This window comes from Nycticebus coucang, chromosome 16 (genome assembly GCF_027406575.1).
Source record: "Nycticebus coucang isolate mNycCou1 chromosome 16, mNycCou1.pri, whole genome shotgun sequence".
Taxonomy (NCBI): Eukaryota; Metazoa; Chordata; class Mammalia; order Primates; family Lorisidae; genus Nycticebus; species Nycticebus coucang.
Window position 1 is genome coordinate 73,988,865 of NC_069795.1, and position 27,009 is coordinate 74,015,873.

Below are 27,009 nucleotides of genomic sequence, written 5' to 3' on the forward strand. Positions count from 1 at the left end.
TAGATTGTGGGCAACATATAAGGATGTTAGACATAGAATTTGGGATTTACAGAATTTAGGGTTGAAAGGTGTAAAAAATGTGCTAGGGTATGCATAGCATGTCTACAGATCAGAGACAGCCTGGTCAGTGAAATTGTTTGACATCCTAATTACTGAGGATACAATGATGGCATCTCCCAGGTAACCAGACTGAGATATCCTTTTCTGGATTTATGGCAAAATACAAAAATAGCTTCTACTTTATATAAATATAAAATTATGCCAGCTGACATGCCCAAAACATAAAGGAAACGAGCAGAGCCTAGAGCACCTTCTCTTTGTCGATAGATATTTATTACATGTACGGCTTCTCAGGCCCATATCCCGGCTGCCTTCTGCCTATAGGTACTAGTATAGTGATGATCTCTTCAGCATCTTAGAGCCCTTGTGGCCTGTAGGACTTGCAGGATGCAGAAGAGGTATGTGTCAAACTTCCTATGGGAAGAAATTCTTGGAATGTGGCCATAAGTCATATTTGGGAGTTCTTTTTTTTTTTTTTTTTTTTCTTCTTCTTTCTTTGCCTTGTTTTGGAAAATCAGGAAAGCTTGATCTAGGAGAGTGGATAATTGAAAACCAGGGTGAAGGGTCTCTTGGTGTTCTAAGCCAGAACACACATGTGAGGTCTGTATGTTGCTCTGTTTGCCCAAGAACATGTGTCCTGGGTCAGTATGAGTTCCCATGAAAGCAGAATTGTAAAGTGGAAAGAGTTTGTGTTTGGTTCCCACATACTTCTGTTTTGAGGGTTTCTCTCCTGTCTGGGGCCCCTCTGCCACCTCATTTTAGGATCTCATCCCTAGGCTATGCTCATAAAGGGCCTTGCTTTCTTACTAAGCTGTTTCTATATCCAGGATATATCAATTCCAGGGGGAATTGCAGGAAAAATTGCTTTTTTATAGGCATCTCTCCTGAGTGGGAAAGTGTTAAGAGCTACTAAAAGAACTGAGTGTCTGATAGTGAAGGAGTTTAGATGTGACAGAGAACAATGGAAGGAGGTTGGTGGAAGCAAAGCAGCGGGGAGTGAAATCTCTGGTCAGGCCACTCAGGGACAGCAGGAAGACGCGGTGCCCTCAGGAAGAAAACAAAGAGGGTATATGGGTCTCTGAAACTTGTGTGAGCAAAAGCACCCACAGGGCTCCCGAGTGTGTGTGAAGGTGAGGGTGGTGGGTGCTCTGGGGCAGTGTCTGTGGAGTGCCCTCTGGGTGCATCTCTGGGTGGGTAGCTGCAGGTGTGATTCCCATTGACTCATGGTGATTTTTGCAGCAAGATGGACCTACTGCAATTTTTAATCCACACCTTTCATGTTTTGTATTCTAAATGAAAACATTTGGGAAATATGTGCAATAGAATATGCTCATTACATCAATTTTAAAATCTACCATGTATGTAGTACTTAATAAAACATTTTCATATCCATCATTTTATTTGAATCTCCCTGTTACCCTATGGTTTAAATCATGTAAATTTATACAGATAAGGAAGGAACTGAGTTTCAGACCAATAATGAAATTGGTCAGAGTTTATACAACAGAGTTTGCACTGATTTGAATTCTGTTCTTAGCACTCTAACACACGTAAAATTTTATCTTGCAATTGCCTGGGCCACCTAGTTGCCCAGATATAACAAAGTTCACCTGCAAGGAGGTTGCTCATGTACTCTAGGGCAGAAGCTTTTGTGGGTATACTGTACAAACAGGGTATGGCAGGTACTGGTGATATTGGCGTGTGTATATTTGGGTAAAGAAAATCCACTGGTTGTCTTCTGTCCTGTTAAACAGCTCATCAAAGCTGAATATAAACATTACGTATGCAATCTATAATTAGAGTATAAAATACTAGCGGTAGATGGTAAGGTGGTTTGAAAGTTAAAACTCTAAATCAGATGCTATTGCTAAATTTGGCAAATGAAGGAAACAAACACAAGATCCTTAATATACTTGCTCTATGAAATATTTTATGCTTCATTAAATACAGAACAGTAATAACATTTTAGGGATCCCTGCCTTTAAAAGAAAAGAAGAAAAAGGTTTATTTTCCTAATTTGCATTTAAATAGATTTCTTTAATATTTAATGTTTACTAGGAACCACAACTGTATACTTTCACTGGATTTTAGCCAGCATAAAAAAATAGCTAAACAGAAAACATGAAAAGGAAAAACGAACAAACAAACAAAACCCAAGTGGCTTACATGTAACATCTATCTTCTTAATGACCCAAAACTATGTTTGTTTCAGACAAAGAGATACATTTTCATTATTTAGACATGAACTTTCCCCTTGGAGGAATTTTTTTTTTTTTGTTATGTTTTGTTGAACTCACCATTTGTAGCCTCTCAAAAAAGAAAGACATGAAAAAGTTTGAAGCCACTGTGAAGGTGTTTCATTTAGTTAGTTGTTTTTTTTTTTAACATCTTTAAGGCAGTATAGTTCAAGTGTCTTCCTGAGAGCCAAACCTAAATTCATAAAATCATAAAATGTACTAGCTAGAAGGGAGCTTAGAAAGGGCCTCCTTGTCTGGAGATTAACAACTGGGAAGCCCATGGCCAACTCATAGTATTCATTCATTCATTCGTTCAATCGGTATTTATTGAGAAGTGGAGCTACTTGAAATCAGCTGTCCCAGGTACCTGCACTGCATCCTGATGATGCAGGTAGTGGTGGAGGAGGAGGCTGGGTGTTGGTGAGGGAGTGGTCCTGTATGAGGCACAGCACCTTATCCCAGCTGGAGCCCCACAGGGCCCTTGCAGCTGCCTTCTGGGGGTAAGTGCCCCGTGGAGCCAGGCAGAGGAAGTCTTACAGCCATGTGAGCAGGAGACAGGGCAGTGTCCCAAGAGCTGGCTCAACAGGCATTGTTTAGAAAGAATGAATTCTATACCTTGGGCTTCACTTCCCTGAACCTGTTTGCCCTATTTATGAAGCAGGCCGGTTGATATAGCACCTTGTGGGATTTGAGGCTGCAATGAGATGAAGTTGATGAGTGGACATTTTGAACTCAAGCGTTAGACAAATGTCTCTGGTTATGAAAAAATGCCAGTTTTATCACTGGCCTTTTATTTTAAAAGTTGGAAATGTAAGTTATAGTAATGAATATACCTTCTAATCCAGGGAACTCAATAAAACTATTTTTCATTTTAATGGAAAAATGCATTTCAGAAATTCCCAAACCAAGCCTATTGTAAACCATGATGCTTACCTCCATTCTTGGGAACTGCTATACCTTGCAAATGCGGAGAAGCCCAGAAACGAAGTGACTTACCCACAGTCTTGTTAGGAATTGGTGACAGAGCCAGTCCCGAAATCAGGCTAGTCCTCATCCTACCTGCCTAAATACGTGACACCCATGCACGCCGATCCATGCCCATCCATGCCTGCTTGTAGACACGCATCCTGTTTCTGTAGCCAGTTCTGCTGAATGCTACAAAGATGCCTGTGACCCTTGCAGACAGCTGGATTTGCAAGAATGAAGATTATATTACAAATAGGCAGCAAGTTTGGACCCAACAAAGAATTGTGATTGTCCCTCAGAAAATTGCTCTCTTGGAGAAACCCTGGTTCCTTTTATCACACAGCACTATCTAGTCCCCAGAACAGGTCTTTCCCTGAGACATATGTTACCTCTTTGGAGCGCTGCCTCCACCTCAAGCTAAAATTTCCTGGAACGCCTGGCCACTATCCAGCAGGGGCACCATGGAGCAGTTCCTGTGCTCCAAACGAGGGAGGCTGAACTGGGTGGGATGGCAGAGGCACAGACCTCACTTTGTAAGAAGCTGATTCAGGGAGGTGTGCAGTTCCTCAGGCACTCTCAGGTCTCACCTGCTCTAACTCACTTTCTGTTGCTTCCACCCTGACTGGCCTGTGCTCAGCTCTCCTTGCTTTGTAGTCCAGCAGGGGCCTAGTACCCAGCAATCTAATCATTTTGGTGCTAGCACATAAATCAGCTGCTTATTTGCATATCTAAATGGTCATTTAACATAAAATACAGGGAAGGTCACTTCTTGGCCACTGAGACATCCAAGAAAATACATGGAGTAAGCACTTTTCATCAAGTTCCAAGGACTTCAGGCATTTCAGATTTTCATTAACTTTATTGACTTTTTTGTCAATAAGGAAAAGAGATGAGAAATTATTTTAAAATAGAACTAGGAATTTTTAAGATTAAAAACTAAAGAAGGAGAGTCCTCTAAACTCCTGCAGTGCTTGTCTTCTCCCCCTCCCTGCTTGTCCTTAATAATGATTACAGAAAAAAAATAAATAAATAAAAATAAAAACACTAGCCCTGACCAAGTGCTTGAGGTGTGGTGTTGGTTTGGCTGGTGGACACAGGATAGCACACATAGCCCAGACACCACCCTAGCCTCTGCATCAGCCTCGACCTGCAACAGACCCTCTGACACAAGTGAAACAATGATACTTTGGTCCTTCTTTAACATTGGTATAGTAGGCAAAAGTGATTCAAAAGGGAGAATAATCTCAAAGATGTGCTCATTTACTTTTAGAAGGTAAAGCTTTTATACTTCTGACCTCCAGACACAAATCTAACTGCCCACAGGACCTTCCCTTTAAGCAGGACATCTCTGCTTAAAACTCACAAGCCTCTCAAATTCAGCACATTGAGAATGGACTATTAGACACCCACTAGCCCCGCTCCCCAGCTTCTTGCCCTCTCCTTTAGGTAGCACTTGTGGTGGCACCTTTTATTACAAGGCCCAGTATGCCATGCCTGAGAGCTGCCTATTCTCCCTAGCTCTTCCTTCCCTTCCCTTCTCCCAACAACTATGAGTTCTCAGTGCTGCTCTCAGTAGCTCTCAAATCTGCCCACATCTCAGACTCCACTACCACTTCTCTAATCCAGGTTTCCAGGTCCTCACCCTCACCAGGATATCTGTAATCCTCACCAGGGTTATTGCTACAGCTTCCTAACAGACTTCTCTGGCCCCATTTCTCCCTGGGGCTTCAGTCTACTTCCCAGGCTGCTATAGAAGCTTCCTGGAGACTTCGCTACTCAGTTTAAACCCCCCTGACATGCCCCTTTGCCTGGAGCACTAATTTCACCTGACTGATTCCTACCTGAGTCTAGGCTCAACTCAGGTGTCACCTTCCCTGAAACGCTTTCTCTGCTCCTTCCCTTTCCCACTCTTTCATAGGTGGGTAAGTCCATGTTAGTTTTTCTCTCTGGCCTTTAAGCCACATATACTTAAGAACCATTATTTAGCCATTTTTGCCTGTCAGTTGCCTCCAACAGTGCCTGGCACATTACAGGTGTCCCGTAAGTCTCAGTTGAATGTAACAACTACATTCACTCTTCTGTTAAAGGGCAGTAATAGAATAAGACTGCTGTTCTGTCTCTGGGAAGCTGACATAATCTTTGCAGCTTCTCACCTGCTCCTACACTCAGCTGTCCCAGCTGCATTCTGCAGTAGGGCCACAGCCCTTAGCCCATCCCAGACTATGGAGCTTGAGGCCCAAGTAGTGCCTTCCTCTTCTCCAAGTGTACCCTTTCACACTTTCATGGCTTTATCCCTGACTGCTTTGGGCAGAAAATTTCAGAAAACCTAACTTAAACTGGCTTGAGTAATAAAGAGATTTTTTGGCTCAGATCCTAAGGAAATCCAGAGAGAAGGTGGTGATCAGACAGGGCTCAGTCAGGGCTCTGCCTGGTTTTTGGAGTTGTCCTTGCCTGACCACTGGCTGATGGAAGAATGGCTACAGCAATTCGACATCATGGCCACTTATAGGAGTATCAGAGGGAGAGAAGCCTATCTAAACAACCAGGAGTCTGTTTTCTCAGAAGTTTCCAGCAAACTTCCCTTTACATTTTGAATGTACTAAATCGGATCACATTCTCATTTCTGAGACAATCTCATTGATTAGGAAATGTCACGTACTGGTTGGCTTAGTCTGGTGTCCTGAAAAGCCAGGGACTGCCTGGTCAACTCGCCTTGAAGAGGGTAGGCTGGAAGGGGGTACCTATATGAAAACCAGGGTGCAGAGCTTGGAGGAGGAAAATGGCTTAAGGCCAGGCAGTGCTTACTCTATCCTTACAGTTCTCCCGTCTGACTCCCGGTGGGTTATAGCAGAAACTCTAGAATTGTGAGGTTGTGGAGTTCCCCCCAAAGTTGATTCAGAACCAATTCAGCAGTGTACGTGGCTGGGCATTGTATAAGTGAGATAGGGCGCATGAGGATTCTCCTGCGGCTCCTCAGGAGGATTTGCCGCTTCTACTTTGCAGCAGGGCACAGATTAAGCCTCCCAGCTGGTCTCCTCAGCACCCATTCCTAAATCAAACATTGGAAAAGAAAGCCTTTTTGAGGCTTTCTGAAGGGGCAGGCAGAGAGAAACAGTCTCTCTTCCATTTCTCTGTCCTACTTGTTTTCTCTTCTTCCCTTAGGTTGCGTAGATCAAAATAGAGGCTGCCAGTGGGTTCTTACACTAAAAGTGGGAGCTCTTCTGAGGACCGAGGCTGTGGCCTAGCCCTGTGAAAACTCTGAGAGCAATAACTATTTCTCCCTGGGCACCAGCAGGAGGGCATGTTTCCTCCCAGTAGCTGTGAAAGTTTTGCACTGTCAGACCCAAAACCCTCTTATTACTCTGCCTTCTTGTCCCCTCTAGATGTTCGACTGGATAAGCCACAACAAGGAGTTGTTCCTCCAGAGCCACACGGAGATTGGAGTCAGCTACCAGCATGCCCTAGACCTCCAGACGCAGCACAACCACTTCGCCATGAACTCCATGGTGAGCGAGGGGCTGTTTTCACACTGCCTCTGGGGGCAGGAGAGTTGGGAGGAAGACGAGGGGCAGAAACTGTCTTCAGTGGCTCCAAGCACTGGGAGCTCGGAACATGTAGGCTGTGCAGCATTCCATAGCTGGCATGGGGACTGTGGAGGGCGTGTGGCCAGCCAGCTGCTCCTGCAGCAGATTATGGCCCCATTTCTGCCTCTAAACTTTGCTTCACACAGTGAAAGGAATGTGCTCAGGGTTGTAGAAGTCACCAGCTTAGCTCAGGACTTAGAAGGGCAAGTCACCAGTTTCACTCCACTGACTTCACTGACATTTTTTGATCCCCAGCACGTGTTGTCACTAAGCAGGGATGGTGAGGGGCCTCAAGATCTGGCACACTGGAAACAGATGAGTGAACTGGGGCTGTTTTGACTGAGAAAGAGAAACCCCATGGGGCACATGATTGATGCTTTTAAATATTTTAAGGGCTGACTCAAAAGAGTAGAATTGCTTTATGTTGGTGTAAGAGGCAGAACTGTTCAGGGATGGCAGTTTGGGGGAAGGCAGGACGTGGCTCGAAGGTGAAGGTGGGTGGGATGCAGTGGGGGTTAGTGAGCTCCCTAGGATGGAGAGCGTCCAAGCAGATGCTATCTGCTGAGCTGGGTAGCCAGATGGAACTTACTTTTCCTCTCTCCCCTTGTTCTTTATCTATAAAACAGAAATGATATACTAGCTATCAAGTTGTTGTGAGGATTCAGTGAGTTAATTGTGAAGCAATTGGAAGTATGCCTGGTGCATAGTAACTCCTCAGTAAATGCTGGTATTAGGATAGTGACAAGGATTTAAGAGTCTAATCCAGATGACAACTAATATCCCTCATAAGCCTAACTGGGGGATACATTTCTTCTCTGCATGGTTGCTCCAAGACTTTATTTCAAAATCCCATCTGTTCCTTGAACTCACTATATTTCTAACTCTTGCAGCCTGTATTTGCTTCAGCATATCTCCCTCCCCCTAGTAGCTCTTCCTCCTTGCACTGTGGTTCAGAAGAATAGGTCCACTATTCCCCATGTATCTGAAAGCCAAAGACACCTTTGTTGCAGCTGGTGTTGGGAGGAGTCAAGTGTTAGAAAAACATGAACATGGGGAGCACACAGGCTAGAAGGAAGAGAATTTAATTTTCTATGAGGTTTTTTAAAATATGTCTGTGCACTGGAGTGAACACACTGTAGAAGAAATAATCCTGGCCTCACATTGTTCAGGGTCTAGTTAGAGAAAAACTCACACAATGATGGTGTAGCTTGGTATGTGCAGTGATAGAGATATGATGAGTTAACTAAATTCTTACAATCTCGGTATTTTAAAACAACAGATTTCTTTCTTGCCCCTAACACATACCTATCATAGTTTGTGGGAAGTAGCCTTACCCAAGGACCAGGGCTGATGAAGCAGCCACCATTTCAGATGTTGATAGTTGCCTTGCCAGACAAAGCATATAGCCAGCAGCACATACTCTGAAACCTTCTACCTAGACATACAGGTCTGCTCACATTTTATTGACCAATGCCAATGACATGACCACATCTAACTTGTGTTTGGGGACATCATATGGTCCTATCATATGTTGGCAAGAAGAGAATGGGATTGTTATGAATAGCCCTATGACTGCACAGAGAGCCACAGAAGGGTGTTAGGCAGAGATGATACCCTGAGATTTGCCTAGAACAGCAGTTCTCAACCTGTGGGTCGTGATCCCTTTGGGGGTCAAACATTCCTTTCACAGAGGTCACCTAAGACCGTCCTGCATATCAGATATTTACATTACGATTCATAACAGTAGCAAAATTGCTGTTATGAAGTAGCAACGAAAATGGTTGGGGGTCACCACAACTTGAGGAACCGTATTAAAGGGTTGCGGCATTAGGAAGGTTGAGAACCACTGGTGTAGAACGATCTCTGGCTGCAGAATAGGTTGTGGGACCAGGCAGGGAATTCATCAACACTCATTGTATTATCCATTTTTTTTTTGGCCAGGGCTGGGTTTGAACCTGCCACCTCTGGCATATTGGACCGGCATCCTATCCCTTTGAGCCACAGGCGCCGCCCTGTATTATCCATTTTGGTCACAACATAGTTTTGTGTCTTTATTTAAATATCAAGGCTCATTCTCTTTGACGTAATCTCCAAAGTTAGTTCTCATCTCTGGCTCACTTTAGTCACAGAGAAGCAAAGCAGTTGATCTCAGGTGATTTAGAACATGAACTCAAATATAGTTTGATTATTTGTGTGTCTTATGGATTTCCTCTGGCGTGTTTTACAAATTCTGTGCAGGAATCTTCACTTCACCCAACTGCTTGGCCCTAAGGCAGACAAACTCATTTGAATAAGAAACAAAGACAAATATAATTAGGGAGTTAAAGCAGCCACCAAACAATGAATTACAAAGTTAAACAGAGCCTTTTGCTTTGAGTTATCTGCAGGACTGCTTTTCTCTGTTTCCATGGATAATGAGAGTTAATGACACACTGAAAACCTTTGCTCTGACAGATTTACTGTTAAAGTCTCCATTTTTAGGACAAAAATGAGGGAGAAATTTATTGAAGGGAAGTATCTTCAGGAAGTGGGAGAGAGGGAAGAGATTTACCATACCACAGCCAATTAACATGTTCCAGCCCATCTTGTAGCCAATCCCTGCTGTGAGTGCACACAGCACTCTGAGGCCTCCTTAGCCTGATTAGGCAGGATCTCCTTTCTGGCTGCTGGGTGAGGGAAGGGAAATCCTGTGGTTGCTATATCAAATTGCCTGGGCACCTGTGCATTATAAACACAGTTTGGTACCTTTGTTAACCAGGAGGCTTACATGTTTGTTATTAAAAGAAACTTTGTGCAAAGCAGGATGACAGCATCCCAAGCAGGGGGAAAGGATGGAATTACAGACTTATTTTTCTGGCCTAGTTGATGGATGCCAGCGGGTACTGCTAGAGCCCAATGACTGTAGGAATGATCCATTACTTAGGGGCAGTAGGAATGTGGATTATCCTGTAAATTCACTGAGGTGTTTCAGTTCTTGTAAATTGTACACACATATACATACCCCCACCAGCACTGCATGTAAATGCAAATGTAGCATCCTTTGTTTTAAGCTACTATTGAATCTTATCTTACCACTGAAATGGCCAGTGATGCCTTATGTTTCAGGGAGGTCACAGATCCCTTTGAAATCTAGTGAAGGTTATGGGTCCTCTCTCCATAATTCAGGGGAATCCTAAAGCCTATCAACCAACCTCCCAATTTAAGATCCTAAGGACCTCATAACTTCTTTATTCACTCACTCAACAAATAATTAAGGATCACACATCATGCTGGATGTTGATCATACAGTGGTGAACAAAACAGATGATCATATCCCATGGAGAGTCCACTGGAGAGACATGCTAAATATATGCTCTCACAAATAAATATATAATTACAAACCAATAAGTCTGATGTTGGAGAGAAACAATGTTGTGACAGAGTGTAGTAAAAGGGCCCAATTTAGATGGGTGTGTCAGGTCAGGTATATTTTCTCAGGCAATAACCAGCATTTATTTGTCATTGTTCGTTCATTGACAGTAATTAATGGCCTGTGAATTTACTATGTACCAAAAAATTTAAAGTTTAAAGAAGTCTTAGGTATGTTGTTTTGTAAATGAAAATAACTTACCTGTTAAGTTTTGTTTTCATGTGTCATGTGTTTAGACACTGGTTAAAAACCCAACTCCAGTTCAAGTGACCATTACTGAGTATTATTAATAGTTTGCAAAGGCTGCCGTAACAATACCACAGACTGGGTGGCTTAAACACCAGAAATTTATTTGTTTACAGGTCTGGAGGCTTGAAATTCAAAATCAAGGTACTGGCAGGTGTAGTTTCTCTTGAGGCCCTCTCCTTGGTTTGCACTCAATTACCTTCTCTCTGTCTTCTTACATAGACTTTTCTTAGGGGGCATATAGGCCTGGTATCTCTCTGTAATCTGCTCTTTTTATATGGACACCAGTCAGAGTGGATTAGCTAGCATCCTAGTGGCCTCATTTGAACTTAATCACCTCTTTAAAGACTCTATCTTCGAATGCAGTCATATTCCGGGGTATTGGGGGTTAAGGCATGGTCATAGACATATATTTGGGAGAGGATACAATTCAGTTTGTGTTACAGAGAAATAATCGCATATCATCAAATCATGGAAGCAAAATCAAATTTCCTAAATTTTATCTGTGAATTGGTACCAATAGAGGCCATCAAATACTCATATACCAAGAGTGTGGGAGTGATCCTGCTCTGAAAGGAAAAATTTAAAATTGGTTAATCTTTAGATTTTGGTCTTACAATGTTTTTTAAAATTTCCCTTGGGGAATTCCATCCTCCTGACCTTCAATAATAATAGCAATAACAAAAACAACAACCCACCTACTAAACCCAGTAGGAAAATATTCTCTGGCTTCTTTTTTTTTTTTTTTTCTTTTCTTTCTTATTTTATTTTTTGCAGTTTTTGGCTGGGGCTGAGTTTGAACCCACCACCTCCAGCATATGGGGCCGGTGTCCTACCCCTTTGAGCCACAGGCGCCACCCTCTGGCTTCTTACAGTGCCTCAGAAAGCCAGGTTTCCTGAGTTCTCTGGGCCCTCCTTTTTCCTAGTTCTGCCTTCTGTGGTGGAAGCCTTCCTGATAAATTCTCCTTCCCGTGAGGGTGGCCGCTTTCTCTATTGGGAGTGTGGGCAAGTGGAAGTGAATGCGGGTTGTAATATGCACAGAACAGTCTCATAGCCATCCGTGTTCTGGCTTTTTGTTAGATACTCACAGGAGTACACACAGACACAACATAACCGTATTTACAATTTTAATTAGCTGGTTCTTTGGGGGAAAAAATTGCTAATGGCTTCTGTGTAGAGTTTTAAAATATGAAATGTTCATTTTCTATTATTACAACTATTCACCATAGTGATAACAAGATGCATCTGGGCTACAGGAGTCCTCTCTGCAGCAGCATGCTTGGTAGCTGCTTTAATCCTATTAATTTGCTCACCGGAGGCAGATACTGCCACTTGACAGTGTGCAAATCAGACCAATTGCCCCCCAAACTGTGGTGTTCTCTGTTTTGAGGGAAGGTTACTGTTTAGAAAAACTCAAACTGTGTTTGTCCTCTGCTCTCACACCACAATCATCAACACAGAAGATTTCTGTGACCAAATGTCACTAATAAACAAGCAATCATTTCTACATCTGACATCAGCTGGGTGTCCTCCAATTCAATTCTGACACTGTCTACCTGGAAATAGCAAAAGATCCCATAGGCTGAAGGCTCAGTCCCCAAGATTGTCCCCCTTCAGGTACCAGTTGTAAGTCCAGACCTCTGGAACTTATGACAGACTTGGAATTGGAGTTCCCACAAACCCCTCTTTGGGTCTAATCTGCTAAAGTAGCTCACAACTCAGGGAAACATGTTTACTGATTTATTATGAAGGATTTTACAAAGGATGCAGATGAAGAGATGCATATATGGGGGGAAGGGTGTGGAGCTTCTGTCCCCTCTTCAGGTGCACCACCCTCCAGCTATCCAGAAGCTTCCTGGATCCAGTCCTCTTGGGTTTTTATGAAAGCTTCATTATGTCTACATTCCTTCCTCCAAGGTATATAGTGGGCCTCTCTCTGTAATGAGAATCTTATGACCCACAATTAGAAAGGCAGAGGAACATTAGAGTCCAGGAGAAAGAAGGACAGGAGAAGTTCAAAGAGATTCTGTTTGTCCCAAAGCCTGTTTCTGAGGCCTAAACCAAACAACATTATAAGAAAAGACTGTAAGAGGGCCTATAAAAATTATGAGCATGGAAACATGGATAAAACCTATATACATGCATGCACACACATGTGCACACATATCATAACACCACGGTTACAGATAATAGCAGCAAGGAAAAGTTAGATCTGGTTCAAGAGAAATAAAGATTCTGAAGTAGGTGGTCTCATAATTCCTATCGGAGAAACCTTGCCCACAGGCCTCTGTCATCTTTATTCTTGGCATCCCCAAACTATTGCTTTGCAGCATTTTCCCGCCTCTAAATGAACACACTTACTGTTAGAACAGAATTTCTAGATTTTGGTGTAAACATGTACCTGTGTGCTCATGGACACGGGCATGCGCACGCACACACACACACACACACACACACACACACACACACACACACACACATACACATTTGCTATTGTAATGTTTAAGTAGCCAAAGTTTGGTCCTTCCATAACTGGAAAGCCCCTTAGTAGATATGGAACCTGTTTTAGAAAGGAGAAGAAGAAATCAGTTTTATCTGGTATACATTAGTCTTTTTAGCATAATTTTTCCCCAAAGAATCATGTAGAGAACTGGCTAAAAATGCACATTTCTCTTTGACTTCACTGCAGTTTTAGAAAAATCAGAATCTCTGAGAGTAGGACTTTAGCAATCTGCATTCTAAACGAGTTCCCCAGGCGATTCACATACACATTAAAGTTAGAGAACTGTTGTTCTGTGAAGATTTATATGCATAAAATAAAATCTAAAGCATCACAAGTTATGAAGGACAGTCCACTATGAGCATGACAGCATGAAGAGCTCTATAGACCTGTTTTCCACTGAAACAAATGAAAATTATTTTATTTTATATTTTATTTAATTTTTTAAAGGCTAAATCCTAATTTTGTTTTTTTTTATTTTACATTTTCTTTTAATTTATTTACTTTTTTATTGTTAAATCATACCTGTGTACAATAGTGCAATCAAGGGGTACAATGTGCCGGTTTCATATGCAATCTGAAATATTCTCATCAAACTGTTCAACGTAGCCTTCATGGCATTTTCTTAGTTACTGTATGTAGGCATTTGTATTCTGCATTTAGTAGATTTCACCTGTACCCATTCTAAGAGGCACCGTAGGTGTGGCACCACAAATTACCCTCCCTACACCCTAACCTCCCCACTCCCTTACCCTTCCTTGGCCCTTTCCCCATATTTTTGCCCTATAGTTGGGTTATAGCCTTCATGGGAAAGGTATAAATTAGCTTGCTAGTAGGGCTGAGTACATTGCATACTTTTTCTTCCATTCCTGAGATACTTTGCTAAGAAGAATATGTTCCAGCTCCATCCATGTAAATATGAAACAGATAAAGTCTCCATCTTTCTTTAAAGCTGCATAATATTCCATGGTATACATGTACCACCATTTGCTAGTCCATTCGTGGGTCGATGGGCACTTGGGCTTCTTCCATGACTTAGCGATTATGAATTGGGCTGCAATAAACATTCTGGTACAGATGTCTTTCTTATATTGTGATTTATGGTCTTCTGGGTATAAACTGAGTAAAGGAATTATAGGATTGAATGGCAGGTCTATCTTTAGATCTCTAAGTATTCTGCAGACATCTTTCCAAAAGGAACGTATTAATGTGCATTCCCACAGGCAGTGTAGAAGTGTGCCCTTTTCTCCACATCCACGCCAACATCTCTGGTTTTGGGATTTTCTTATGTGGGCTACTCTTACTGGGGTTAGGTGATATCTCAAAGTAGTTTTGATTTGCATTTCTCTGATGATTAAGGATGATGAGCTTTTCTTCATGTGTCTGTAGATCGTGCGTCTGTCTTCTTTAGAGAAGTTTCTCTTCAAGTCCTTTGCCCACCCTCAGATGGGATCACTTGTTCTTTTCTTGCTAATATGTTTGAGTTCTCTGTGGATTCTGGTTATTAGACCTTTATCGGAGGTATAACCTGCAAATATTTTCTCCCATTCTGAGGGCTGTCTGCTTGCTTTACTTACTATGTTCTTGGCTGTGCAGAAGCTTTTTAGTTTGATCAGGTCCCAGTAGTGTATTTTTGATACTGCTTCAATTGCCTGGGGAGTCCTCCTCATAAAATATTCACCTAGGCCGATTCCTTCAAGAGTTTTCCCTGCACTTTCTTCAAGTATTTTTATAGTTTCATGTCTTAAGTTTAAATCTTTTATCCAGTGAGAATCTATCTTAGTTAATGGTGAAAGGTGTGGGTCCAGTTTCAGTCTTCTACAGGTTGCCAGCCAGTTCACCCAGTACCATTTGTTAAATAGAGAATCTTTTCCCCACTGAATGTTTTGAATTGGCTTGTCAAAGATCAAATAACAGTAAGTAGCTGGATTCATCTCTTGGTTCTCTATTCTGTTCCACACATCTATTTCTCTGTTTTTGTACCAATATCATGCTGTTTTGATCACTATCGATTTATAGTATAGTCTCAGGTCTGGTAGCGTGATTCTGCTATGTTTTTATTGCTGAGTAATGTTTTGGCTATTCAAGGTTTTTTCTGATTCCATATTAAATGAAGTATTATTTTTTCAAAATCTTTAAAATGTGACAATGGAACTTTAAGAGGATTTGCATTAAAATTATATATTGCTTTGGGTAGTATAGACATTTTAACAATGTTGATTCTTCCCAGCCATGAGCATGGTATGTTTTTCCATTTGTTAACATCTTCAGCTGTTTCTTTTCTTAAAGTTTCATAGTTCTCCTTATAGAGATCTTTCACGTCCTTTGTTAGGTATACTCCGAAATATTTCATCTTCTTTGGCACTACCGTGAAAGGAATAGAGTCCTTGACTGTTTTTTCGGCTTGGTTATTGTTGGTATATATAAAGGCTACAGATTTATGAATGTTGATTTTGTAACCTGAGATGCTGCTGTATTCCTTGATCACTTCTAAAAGTTTTGTAGTAGAATCCCTAGTGTTTTCCAGATATACGATCATATCATCTGCGAAGAGTGAAAGTTTGATCTCTTCTGACCCTATGTGGATACCCTTGATCGCCTTTCCATTCCTAATTGCAGTGGCTAAAACTTCCATTACAATGTTAAAGAGCAATGAAGGCAACCTTGCCTGGTTCCTGATCTAAGTGGAAATGATTTCAATTTAACCCCATTCAATACGATATTGGCTGTGGGTTTGCTATAGATGGCCTCTATTAGTTTAAAAAATGTCTCTACTATACCGATTTTCTTAAGTGTTCTGATCATGAAGGGATGCTGGATATTATCAAAAACTTTTTCTGTATCAATTGAAAGAATCATATGGTCCTTATTTTTTAGTTTGTTTATGTGCTGAATTACATTTATAGATTTATGTATATTGAACCAGCCTTGAGACCCTGGGATAAATCCCACTTTGTCGTGGTGTATAATTTTTTTGATGTGTTGTTGGATTCTGTTTGTTAGGATCTTATTATTTTAGCCTCAATATTCATTAGTGATATTGATCTATAATTTTCTTTTCTTGTTGGGTCTTTCCCTGGTTTGGGGATCAAGGTGATGTTTGCTTCGTAGAATGTGTTGGGTAATAATCCTTCTTTTTCTATATTTTGGAAGAGGTTTATTAATATAGGTACTAGTTCTTCTTTAAAGGTTTGGTAGAATTCTGACGTAAAGCCATCTGGTCCTGGGCTTTTCTTTTTAGGGAGATTTTGTATAGTTGATGCTGTTTCAGAACTTGATATAGGCCTGTCCAACATTTCCACTTCATTCTGGCTAAGTCTTGGTAGGTGGCGTACTTCCAGGTCTTGGTCGATTTCTTCCAGATTTTCATATTTCTGAGAGTAGAGTTTTTTGTATTATTTGTTAAAGATTTTTTGAATTTCTGAGGGGTCTGTTGTTATTTCATCGTTACCATTTCTCATTGATGAAATTAGAGATTTTACTCTTTTTTTTCCTGGTTAGGTTGGCCAGAGGTTTATCTGTTTTATTGATCTTTTCAAAAAAACCAACTTTTGGATTTATTGATCTGTTGTATAATTCTTTTGTTTTCAATTTCATTTAATTCTGCTCTGATTTTGGTTATTTCTTTTCTTCTGCTGGGTTTAGGGTTGGAGTGTTCTTCCTTCTCCAGTTGCTTGAGATGTCCCATTAAGTTATTAACTTCCTCTCTTTCCATTTTCTTGAGGAAGGCTTGCAGTGCTATAAATTTCCCTCTTAGGACTGCCTTTGCAGTATCCCAGACGCTGTGATAATTCGTGACTTCATTGTTGTCTTGTTTGCAAAATTTGGTGATTTCCTTCTTAATCTCATCAATAACCCATCTATCGTTCAGCATAAGGTTATTTAGCTTCCATGTTCTTGTATGGGTATGCAGATTCCTGTTGTTATTGAGTTCAACTTTTATTCCATGATGGTCTGAGAAGTTGCAAGGGATAATTTCTATTTTTTTTAAATTTGCTGAGGTTAGATTTGTGGCCCAGGATGTGGTCGATTTTGGAGTATGTTCCGTTGGCTGATGAGAGGAATGTGTAATCAGTTTCGTTGGGATGAAATGTTCTGTAGAGGTCTGTTAAGTCCAGATGTTGAATGGTTAATTTTAAATCTAAGATTTCTTTGCTTAGCTTCTTTGTGGAGGATCTCTCCAGCACTTCTAAAGGGGTGTTAAAATCTCGAACTACTATGGAACTGGAGGAAATCAAGTTGCTCATGTCTGTTAGAGTTTCTTTTATAAATTGAGGTGCGTTCTGGTTGAGTGCATAAATATTAATAATTGAAATCTCATCATATTGAGTATTACCTTTAACAAATATGAAGTGTCTATCCTCATCCTTCCTTATTTTGCTTGGTTTAAAGCCTATTGCCTCTTCAAATATGATTGCAATGCCTGCTTTTATCTGCTTTTCATTTGCCTGGAGTATAGATGACCATCCCTTCACCTTGAGTCTATATTTGCCTTTTAATGTAAGATGCGATTCTTGTATCCAGCAGATAACTGGCTTGAATTTTTGTATCCACTCAGCCAACCTGTGCCTCTTTAGAGGACAGTTTAAACCATTGACATTAATTGAGAATATTGATAAGCCTTTCGAGAGTCTGGTGGACATTTTTAATCCTTTTGCGAGTGTGGAAGTTGGAATTTGATGAAAATTTTCTGAGTGGGTTTACTTTTGTGGTGAAGGATTATGCTGGTCTTTATGGAGGATAGGTCTGAGAATATCCTGGAGAGCTGGTTTAGTTACGGCAAATTTCTTCAACATGTGAATGTCATTGAAGTAGTTAATTTCTCCATCATAAATGGAACTCAGTTTACTTGGGTACAGGATCCTGGGTTGAATGTTATTTTGTTTTAGGAGATTAAAAGTTGATGACCATCCTCTTCTACTTTGAAAGGTTTCAGCAGAGAGATCTGCAGTTATTCTAATATTCTTGCCCTTGTAGGTGATAGTTTTCTTTCGTCTGGCTGCTTTCAGAATTTTCTCCTTCATATTAATTTTAGTGAAATTGATTATGATGTGTCTGGGGGATGTCTTATTTGGGTTGAGTCGTGCTGGATTTCTGAAACTGTCTGCTATCTATATTTCAGAATCTCTTGGCATGTCTGGAAAGTTCTCCTTCATAATGTCATAGAGAAGAGACTCTGTGCCTTGTGACGCCACTTCATCACTTTTTGGGATCCCTATAAGATGAATATTGGTTTTCTTCGAATTATCCCTGAGCTCTCTGAGAGAGTGATCTGTTTTCGCCCTGCATTTCTCTTTCAGTTTGAGAGTTTGGGAGCATTCAAAGGCTTTGTCTTTGATGTCAGAAATCCTTTCTTCTGCTTGCTGCATTCTGTTACTGGGGGATTCTGCTGTGTTTCTCAGCCCTCTCTTTGAGGGCTGCAACTTCTTGTCTCAATGTGTCAAATTCTTTGGTCATTTGGTCTTTGAATTTGTTGAATTCTTGAGATATCTTTTGGTTACTGCTTGGAATTCTAATTTGATCTCATTTGCTATCCAGATTCTGAATTCGATTTCTGACAGCTCAGCTATTTGTTTTTGTATGGATCTTGTGCTGTGTCTGCCCCATTGATCCTTGGGGGAGTTGATCTACTTTGATTATTCATATTGCCAGAGTTTTTCTGTTGATTTCACCTCATGATTGTTTTCACTGTTGCCTCTGGCCATCCTCAGAGTTGGGGAGGTGTCTCTCCAAGATTAGACCCCAGTAGGATCACTCTATTGTTGCTGGATCTTTATAGGGAGTGACCCTGTGTAGTTCCTCTGGGGCTGCCCCAGCAAGGGAGTTCTGGTTGTGGAAGCAGCTCTGGAGTGTGACACTCCGGTAACTAGCAACATGATGGGAGGTGGTGCTCACGGTTCTGGGAATGCCAGGCGCCCAGTGACTTTGGCACAGAGAGCTGAAGGCTCCAGCAGTTTTTGGCCAGGAGAAGGGCTCTGCGCAGAGTCAGGGAGGGCTCTAGATGGCACACAGCTACCAGACTCCCTGGCCAGATGAGTGGGCCAGTGTAGAGGCAGGGAGGGTATAGGAGGGAGGATGCACGGTTGCGCCGCTCCTGCAGTTCCTGGTCAGGGCATGTGGAGGCCCGGCCATCATGGGTTGCAGCGCAGCTCTTATGGAGGTCTGGTGGCACCAAGCCCAGGAGTTTGAGGTTGCTATGAGCTGTGACGCCACGGCAGTCTACCCAGGGCAACAGCCCGAGGCTCCAGTGTGCCAAAACCAGTCTCACTCTGCCCCTGAGGGTTAAGGCTGTAAGGCAGCTCAGTCCCCACCTTTAAGCTGCTCAGTTAATAGGTTACTAGCTCCCGCCTGATCCTTGCTCTGTGACTCTGAGGGTGGAGCTTGCCGGGGCAGTTCTCTCACAATAGCTCCCTGCGGCCCACAGCCGAACACTATTAGCTCCATCCAGCTCAGCAGCTCAGTCTGGGGCCCCAGACAATGCCCAAAGTTCTCTGCACTCCTGCTCAAGCTCTCCCCAAGGCAGTTCAACTGAGTGCCAAGTCCAAAAGCACCAAAACAGTTCACAGGTAAGGCCTTTCTGGTTTCTAGTCTCACTGCTGCTTGTACTTACTGCTGCCAGCGGGATTAGGTCGATCAAACACACGCAACCACTTGCCAGTTTTCCACTTTTTTTGTCCTCCTCTTGGGGTCCAGAAGTCCCTTGCTGACTCCCTGTATCCTCAAAGGGATGAATATAGGCAGATCCCACCAGCCAGAGATGCCTGGAGTTTTATCTCCCCAGACTCACGGTGCCCAGTTGCAGGGAAGCTGTTACTCAGCCGCCATCTTGCTCCACCTGCTATCCGAATATTGGTTTTCTTCGAATTATCCCAGAGCTCTCTGAGAGAGTGATCTGTTTTTGCCCTGCATTTCTCTTCCTCTTTGAGAGTTTGGCAGCGTTCAAAAGCTTTGTCTTCAGTGTCAGAAATCCGTTCTTCTGCTTGCTCCATTCTGTTACTGAGGGATTCTACTGTGTTTCTCAGATCTTTGAAGGCTGCAACTTCTTGTCTCAGTGTGTCAAAATCTTTGGTCATTTGGTCTTTGAATTCGTTGAATTCTTGAGACATCTTTTGGGTTATTGCTTGGAATTCTAATTCGATCTTATTTGCTATTCAGATTCTGAATTCGATTTCTGACATCTCAGCTATTTGTTTGTGCATGGGATCTTGTGCTGTGTCTGCTCCATTGTTCATTGGTAGAGTTGATCTACTTTGATTATTCATATTGCCAGAGTTTTTCCCTTGATTTCATCTCATGATTGTTTTTCACCGTTGCCTCTGTCCTTCCTCAGAGTTGGGGTGGTGTCTCTCAGAGATTAGACCCCGGGGGGATCACTCCATTGTTGCTGGATCTTTGTAGGGAGTGACCCTGTGTAGTTCCTCTGGGGCTGCCCCAGCAAGGGAGTTCTGGTTGTGGGAGCAGCTGTGGAGCGTGACACCCCCGGATCCAGCAACAGGGTGGGGGGTGGTGCACATGGTTCTGGGAGTGTCTGGCGCCCAGTGACTTTGGTACAGAGGGCCCAAGGCTCGAGCAGTCTCTGGCCAGGAGAAGGGCTCTGTGGCAGAGGCAGGTAGGGCTCCAGAGGGCATGCAGCTACCAGAGTTTCTGGCCAGACAAACAGGCGGTGTGGAGGCAGGTAGGGTACAGGAGGGAGGACTCAGGGTTGCGTGGCTCCCGGAGTTCCTGGTCAGGGCATGGGGGGTGGGATAGCATGTCTCGGTGCAGCTCTTCTGGAGGTCTGGGCGGGTGCCGATCGCGGGTTGTGGGGCAGCTCTTATGGAGATCTGAGTGGGTGCCAATCATGGGTTCTGGGGCAGGTCTTACATAGGTCCAGGAGGGTGCAGATCTCGGGTCAAATGAAAATTATTTTAAACCAACTATGTAGTCTCTGGAAATACAGCATAGGTGCATACAGCAAATGAAAAACATTTATTCAAGAAAATCTAAAACTCAATAAGAACAGTGGTATTTGAACTAAGACCCACATGCTCTCTTCCTTTCCCCTCCCAGCTCAGCTCCACTCCAGGCTGCTGCAACCAAGAATACAGGGTCCCTTTCCCTCTCAGCTCCCAGTTGAAGGAGTATCTTCCTAGATGGAACATTTCTTATCTTGCCCCCAAGCTACTAAGCTAAGATCTGGGAGCGTGTGGCCTACAGGTGGGGATTCCCTTTTTCTGCTTGTTCCTCACTCATGGAACAGCATCTGTACCATGGGTGGTGCAATGTCCCATTGCTCTGAGGCACATGTTCCATGTTGGGGAAGGCAAACCAAGAAGAACTGAGGCCCCACTCCACTGAGTGTTCAGCTTCTAAAATAGGGATGTCACTCAGGAAAGCACATCATTGCCCCCAGCTCCAGCTCTATAGCCATGGCTGAGATTTTGGTTCTGTGTAAGAAACAAACTATAAAAAGAGAACTCCAAATCTTTCACCAGAAGAGTTGATTTCATTTGCAACAGAGAGTGAAAATTCAAGCTACTTTCAAAAATGCGCTCAGGGAAGTTCTGATGAAAGGCAATTGAAAAAAGATTGGTAGATTCATTGAAGATATGGGCTAAACTTTAGGCCAGCTAGTTTGCCAGAGAGAACCAGGGAAAAGGACCTACTTGGTCTAGGAAAAGTCTCAAGCACTGACTTCAGAAACTATCCCTTTAAAGGGTCTCTAATTTGATTTGCTAAGACTTGGAACAATTTATGCCCCAATGGAACAATCAGCTGGAAATTAGTGAAATCCAAATAAAATCTGGTATGGTCAGAGAAAGAGAGTTAAAGAGAGCTCTGCCAGAGTCACTGTCACCCCTGGAGGCTTGCAGGCATACACAAGGCTGCACCTCCCACAAGGAGCAACGTCAGAGCTTCCTACTGTGGGAGTGGGTAGGAATCACTAAAATAATTAGTCATTACACAAATAAGCAAACAAATAACAGCAGCAACTCCCCGAAGTAGAGGACCAGTAGCCAGAGTTACTATGACATATTATCTAAAAATATCTAATTTTCAACAAAAGAATCCCAACACATGCAAAGGAACAGGAAAGTATGACCAGGAAAAATAAAAGATAGAAAGCACATATCAGGAAAAAAAAAAAAAAAGAAGTCAACTGAAACTGCCTGTGAGAGCAATGGCCAGATGTTAAATTTGACAAATACTTCAAATTTGCCATGATAAATATATTCATAAAAACATAAAGGAAACTATGATTGAAGAAAAAAAAGAACATATAATGTCAATGTCCCATCAAACAGAGAATGTTAGTAAAAAGATGGAAATTATAAAAAAGAAATAAAAGGAAATTTAGAGCTATAAAATATCAATAATCATAAAAGGTAAGGAAAGGGAATAAAGATTCCATAGGAGTAACATTTTTATGTTTCACTGGAATTAAGTTGTTATACAGCAGAAGCTGATTCTGAGAAGTTAAAGGATATATGGTAAATCCTAGAATAATAGATAAGAAAATGACTCTTAAAATATAGTGAAAAAATCAATAAAGACATTCAAATGCTACATTAGGAAATATTTACTTATGGAAAAGAAAGCAGTATGAGAATAGTAGAGGTATAAACAACAGCATGTAACATACAGAAAAAAGTAAAATGGCAGATGTAAATCAAACAATAATTACCCCAAACATGAAAGAATTAAACAATACAATTGAAGGTAAAGGTTGTCAGACTGGATCTTAAAAACAGGATCCAACTGTATGCTGCCTATAGGAAGCAAACTTAAGATTAAAAGATACGAACAGGCTGAAAGTAAAAGGTTGGAAATAGCTGGGTCATGAAAACGGTGACCACTAGAAAGCTGGAATGACTACGCTAATAACAGATTTTTAAATGGACTTTAAAAAAATGTTACTAGAAATTAAGAGGGACATTTTTAATGATAAAAGAGTCACTCTATCAAGAAGTTGTAATGATTATATGCATATATGTACCTTTCAAAGAGTACCAAAATAATAAAAAAAAAAAGCAAAAGCTGACAGAAACAAAGGGAGGAATATAGTCCAACCTTAATAGAGATGTTTGTACCCCATTTCGCATAATGAATAGAAGTAATTAGCACAAGCTCAGGGAGAAAATAGAAGACTTGAACAAAGAAACAGAAGTCTCTACTAACCCAGATTAACCTGAAAGATACCAATAGAACATTCCACCCCCAAATAGTAGAATCTGTTTTCTTCTCAAGAGCATGATAAGCCAAGATAGATTTTCATGAGCCAACACGGAGAGTAAAAAAACCAGAGTGGGAATAGTGGGGAGTATTTTCATCTTTCAAGGTTGAGGGGAAGTAATAATACATGGGGTGAAGATTAACTTTACAGAGAGAAGGCTATGTACTTTCTGGCAGAGGGAGCAAAGAGAAAGGACTATTGTTTTGGGAAAGGAGGTGAAGGAGTTTAGGGGTCATTCCTGGAATGTACCTCCCGGGGTGTAGGGGTCTTGCCACTTCACAAACCACACTCCATAATAGATCATACGTTAGGCCAAAAAATACATGAATAAATAAAAAGGATAGAAATAATATATTCTGTGACCATGTGCAATGAAATTAGAAATCATTAACAGAAAGAATTTCAAAACATGTAGAAATTAGTAACACACTCCTAAATATTCAGTGGCTTGAAGAGAGGAATGGGAAATACTTTGAGATGAATAAAAATGAAGACATCCTGTACTAAAACTTACAGGATGTAGCTAAAACAGTCCTCAGAGAAAAAATTATAGTTGTAAATGCTTGTATTTAAAAAAAAAAAAAAAAAGAATAGACTAAACCTAGAGCCAGGAGAAGGAAAGAAATAATATTCAAATGGAAATTAAGGAACTGGGGAACAGAAAAACAATAGAGAATTCAGTGAAACCACAAGCTGATTTGTTGAAAACATCAACAAAATTGGTAAATCTTTAGCTGTAATGACCAAGAAAAAGTTTACTAGACTTAGAAATGAAAGAAGGGGCATTACTACTGACTTTTTAGAAATGAAAAAAAATTATAAAGGAATACTATAAATAATTGTAAGTCAATAAATTAGATCACTTAGATGGCATGGACAAATTCCTAGAAAGATATACACACTTGATTCTGATTCAAGAAAAAAAAAAAAGGTATAATCTGAATAGACCTATAACAAATAAAGAGACTGAATTAGTAATCAAAGAAATATTCTCAAAGAAAAGTCCAGGCCAAGATGGCTTCACCACTGAATTCTGCCAAACATTTAAAGAAGAATTAATACTAATTCTTTGCAAGCTTTTACAAAGACTAGAAGAGGAGAGAACACATCTTAGCTCGTCCTAAGATGCCAATATTACCCTGATAATCTCCCTCATAACCTGATGTAAAGCCATCATGCCAAGAAAGAAAACTGTAGCACAATACACAATTGCAAAGATGTGGAAGAAATCCAAGTGCCCCTTAATTTATGAATGGATCATAAAATGTGGTATATGTATACCATGAAATACTACAAAGTCATTTTAAAAAAGATGGCGATCTAGAATCTTTTGTAACAACCTGGATGTATTGGAGACCATTCTCTTAAGTCAAGTTATTGCAAGAATGGAAAAACTAATACAGCATGTACTCAGTACTAAATTGGAAGTAGTTGATCAGCACAGTTGTGTGTATATGAAAGCAAAATTCAGGGAAATTTAAGAGGGTAGGAGGTGGAGAGATGGGGTTGGGTAAATTCCTACTCAATGGGTACATTGTACACTTCCTGGGTAAAGGGGCACAACTATAACTGATTGAAAATATGCAAAAGCAAACTATGTGACCAAAATGTGTGTACTCCCATAATATTCTGAAGTAATCAATTAAAAAAATAGAAAACTATAGACTGATATCTATCATAAATATGGATGCAAAAATTCCCCCAAATACTGTCAAACTACATCCAACAACATGTAGAGTTATATGTTATCATGACGTGGGAATCATCCTAGAATTGTGTGTTTGGTTTAACATCTGTGGAATAAAACCCCCAAACCACATGATCATCTCAGTAGAACCAGAAGAAACACTGGACAAAATCAAATTAATAACAAAATCACTCAACAAACTATGAATAGAAGAGAACTTCCTCAACCTGATAGAGGGCCATCTAGGAAAAACTCACAGCTAACATTATACTTAATGGTGAAAGACTGGGTAAGATTAGGACCATGATAAGGACACTCTTGCCACTTCTATTCAGTATTGGAACATCTATCTAGGATAATTATTCAGGAAAAAGAAATAAGAGGTATCCAAAATTAGAAAGAAATAAGTAAAGCTGTCTCTATTATCAGGTGTCACAATCTTGCATATGGAAAATCCAGTAAAAAAAAACCGTTAGAACTAATGAGTTCAGCAAGGTTGTAGGATACAAAATCAATTGTATTCTCACATACTTACAATGGGCAATATAAAAATGAAATTCACGTTTATAATACATGAATAAAATAGCTGGGAATAAATTTTAATAAATGAAGTATAAAATTTATACTCACTGTCTCTCATCACCCATATTTGGGGATTGGCTCCTTTTCACAGAGAGAAGTCCCTTGACTTTGGCAGACTTCTCAGCATTGCTCTATTGTACGATGCTGGCTCCCCTTACCTGCTGCCCAGTCACCTGGCCTAGGTCCTTTCTGTAAGGCTTCTCTGAGCTGTGCCACAGGGCTTGGCTGATGATTCAGTTTTCTGATTCATGTTTGTAGCTGACCGACTCAGCCATCTCTCTTGGGCACTATGCCCCTGAAGGTCCCAGAGTTCCCTCCTCTTTCACTCCTGGTTTGCTGCTCATAGCCCTAGTACCCTCTTTTCTGGCTTCAGTCCACTGCTCTGTGGGGCCCTCTGTCAGAATGTAGCTTTTCCCCCAGCTTATTTGCTATGCCCTTGGTGTTTGCCCCCTGAGCCTCATAGTTCAGTTTATCTACCACTTACACATACGAGGTCAGACAATTCAGTTTACAAACTCATCCTAGAAAAAGTGCTAGATAGCTCATTGCTGAATATCACTATGGTCACTTTCGAGGTACTACCCTTGGGAAGCTATGCATGGACACCAGCACATAGTCCACCCTTCAAAGCCATTTTGGAACTCATTTTCTGGAATGGCCATCAGAGTTGTCATTGTATGAGGTCTGACAATTAAGTTAACAAACTCATCCGAGAAAAAGTGCTATATACCCACTGCTAAATATCACTATGGTCACCAGATGGCCCAGGGGAGTACTTCAAGGATAACTATAGCAATGAGGTACAAGAAGCACTTTTTCTAGGATGAATTTGCCAACTTGATTGTCTAAACTCTTACTCATCTGCAGCCACTGCCTTTTTGTCTGGTCTGCAGCTGCCAGGTAGTTAATTTGTCTGAAATTCAGCCAAACCTGACTTAAGCCTTTCTTTGAGGTTTCCTGGAGTTGAATGAAAGGCATGAAATGGTCTGTGAAACCTAGTGTATCAGATGAGATAATGTACATAAAAAGTCTTACACTGTACATTGGGGCACAAATGCAAACTTTTGATGATACAAAGCAACAGTAATATTGTTTACCCCACTCTGGAATGTGGGTTGTAGATGGCCAGGAGCACCAGATGAGGGACAGAGACTGATCAAGGACATAACAGACGAGACGTTTGCAGGCCAGGAAATACAAGAGGTGTAAGAGGTCAGGACCAGGTCATTAGATGGGAAAAGAGCAGTACAAAAAAGCAGAGGTCAGAGTTCATCACGTAGTCTGGATGTGAGGAAGAATCAAGGGGTTTCCTCTAGCAAGTCCTTTCAGCTCTATCCCCAAGAGATATCCAGAATCTGGCCTCATGTCACCTCCTCCACTGTTACCACCCTAGTCCAAGCTGCCGTAGCTCCTACTGGATTGGTGCAGTAGCTCCTACCTGGTCTGTCTTATTCCATTCTCAACACAACAGCCTGCCAAAAGGTGAGCTACATGACATTATGTCACTTCTCTGCTAAAATGCTTA

The 27,009-nt window shown here is 41.3% G+C and overlaps 1 protein-coding gene across 24 annotated transcripts in view; it reads left to right on the forward strand.

Moving 5' to 3' along the window:
- Positions 1–27,009, forward strand: part of KALRN (kalirin RhoGEF kinase) — a 744,321-nt gene that overhangs the window by 280,534 nt on the left and 436,778 nt on the right. For all 24 annotated transcript variants that reach the window (XR_008374862.1, XM_053564450.1, XM_053564452.1 and 21 more), the window contains exon 6: positions 6,647–6,769. Coding sequence is in view for 23 of the 24 variants with exons in the window: in XM_053564450.1 (XP_053420425.1) it covers positions 6,647–6,769 (123 nt within the window). In the remaining variant the exon portion in view is untranslated. The remainder of the gene's footprint in view (positions 1–6,646; positions 6,770–27,009) is intronic.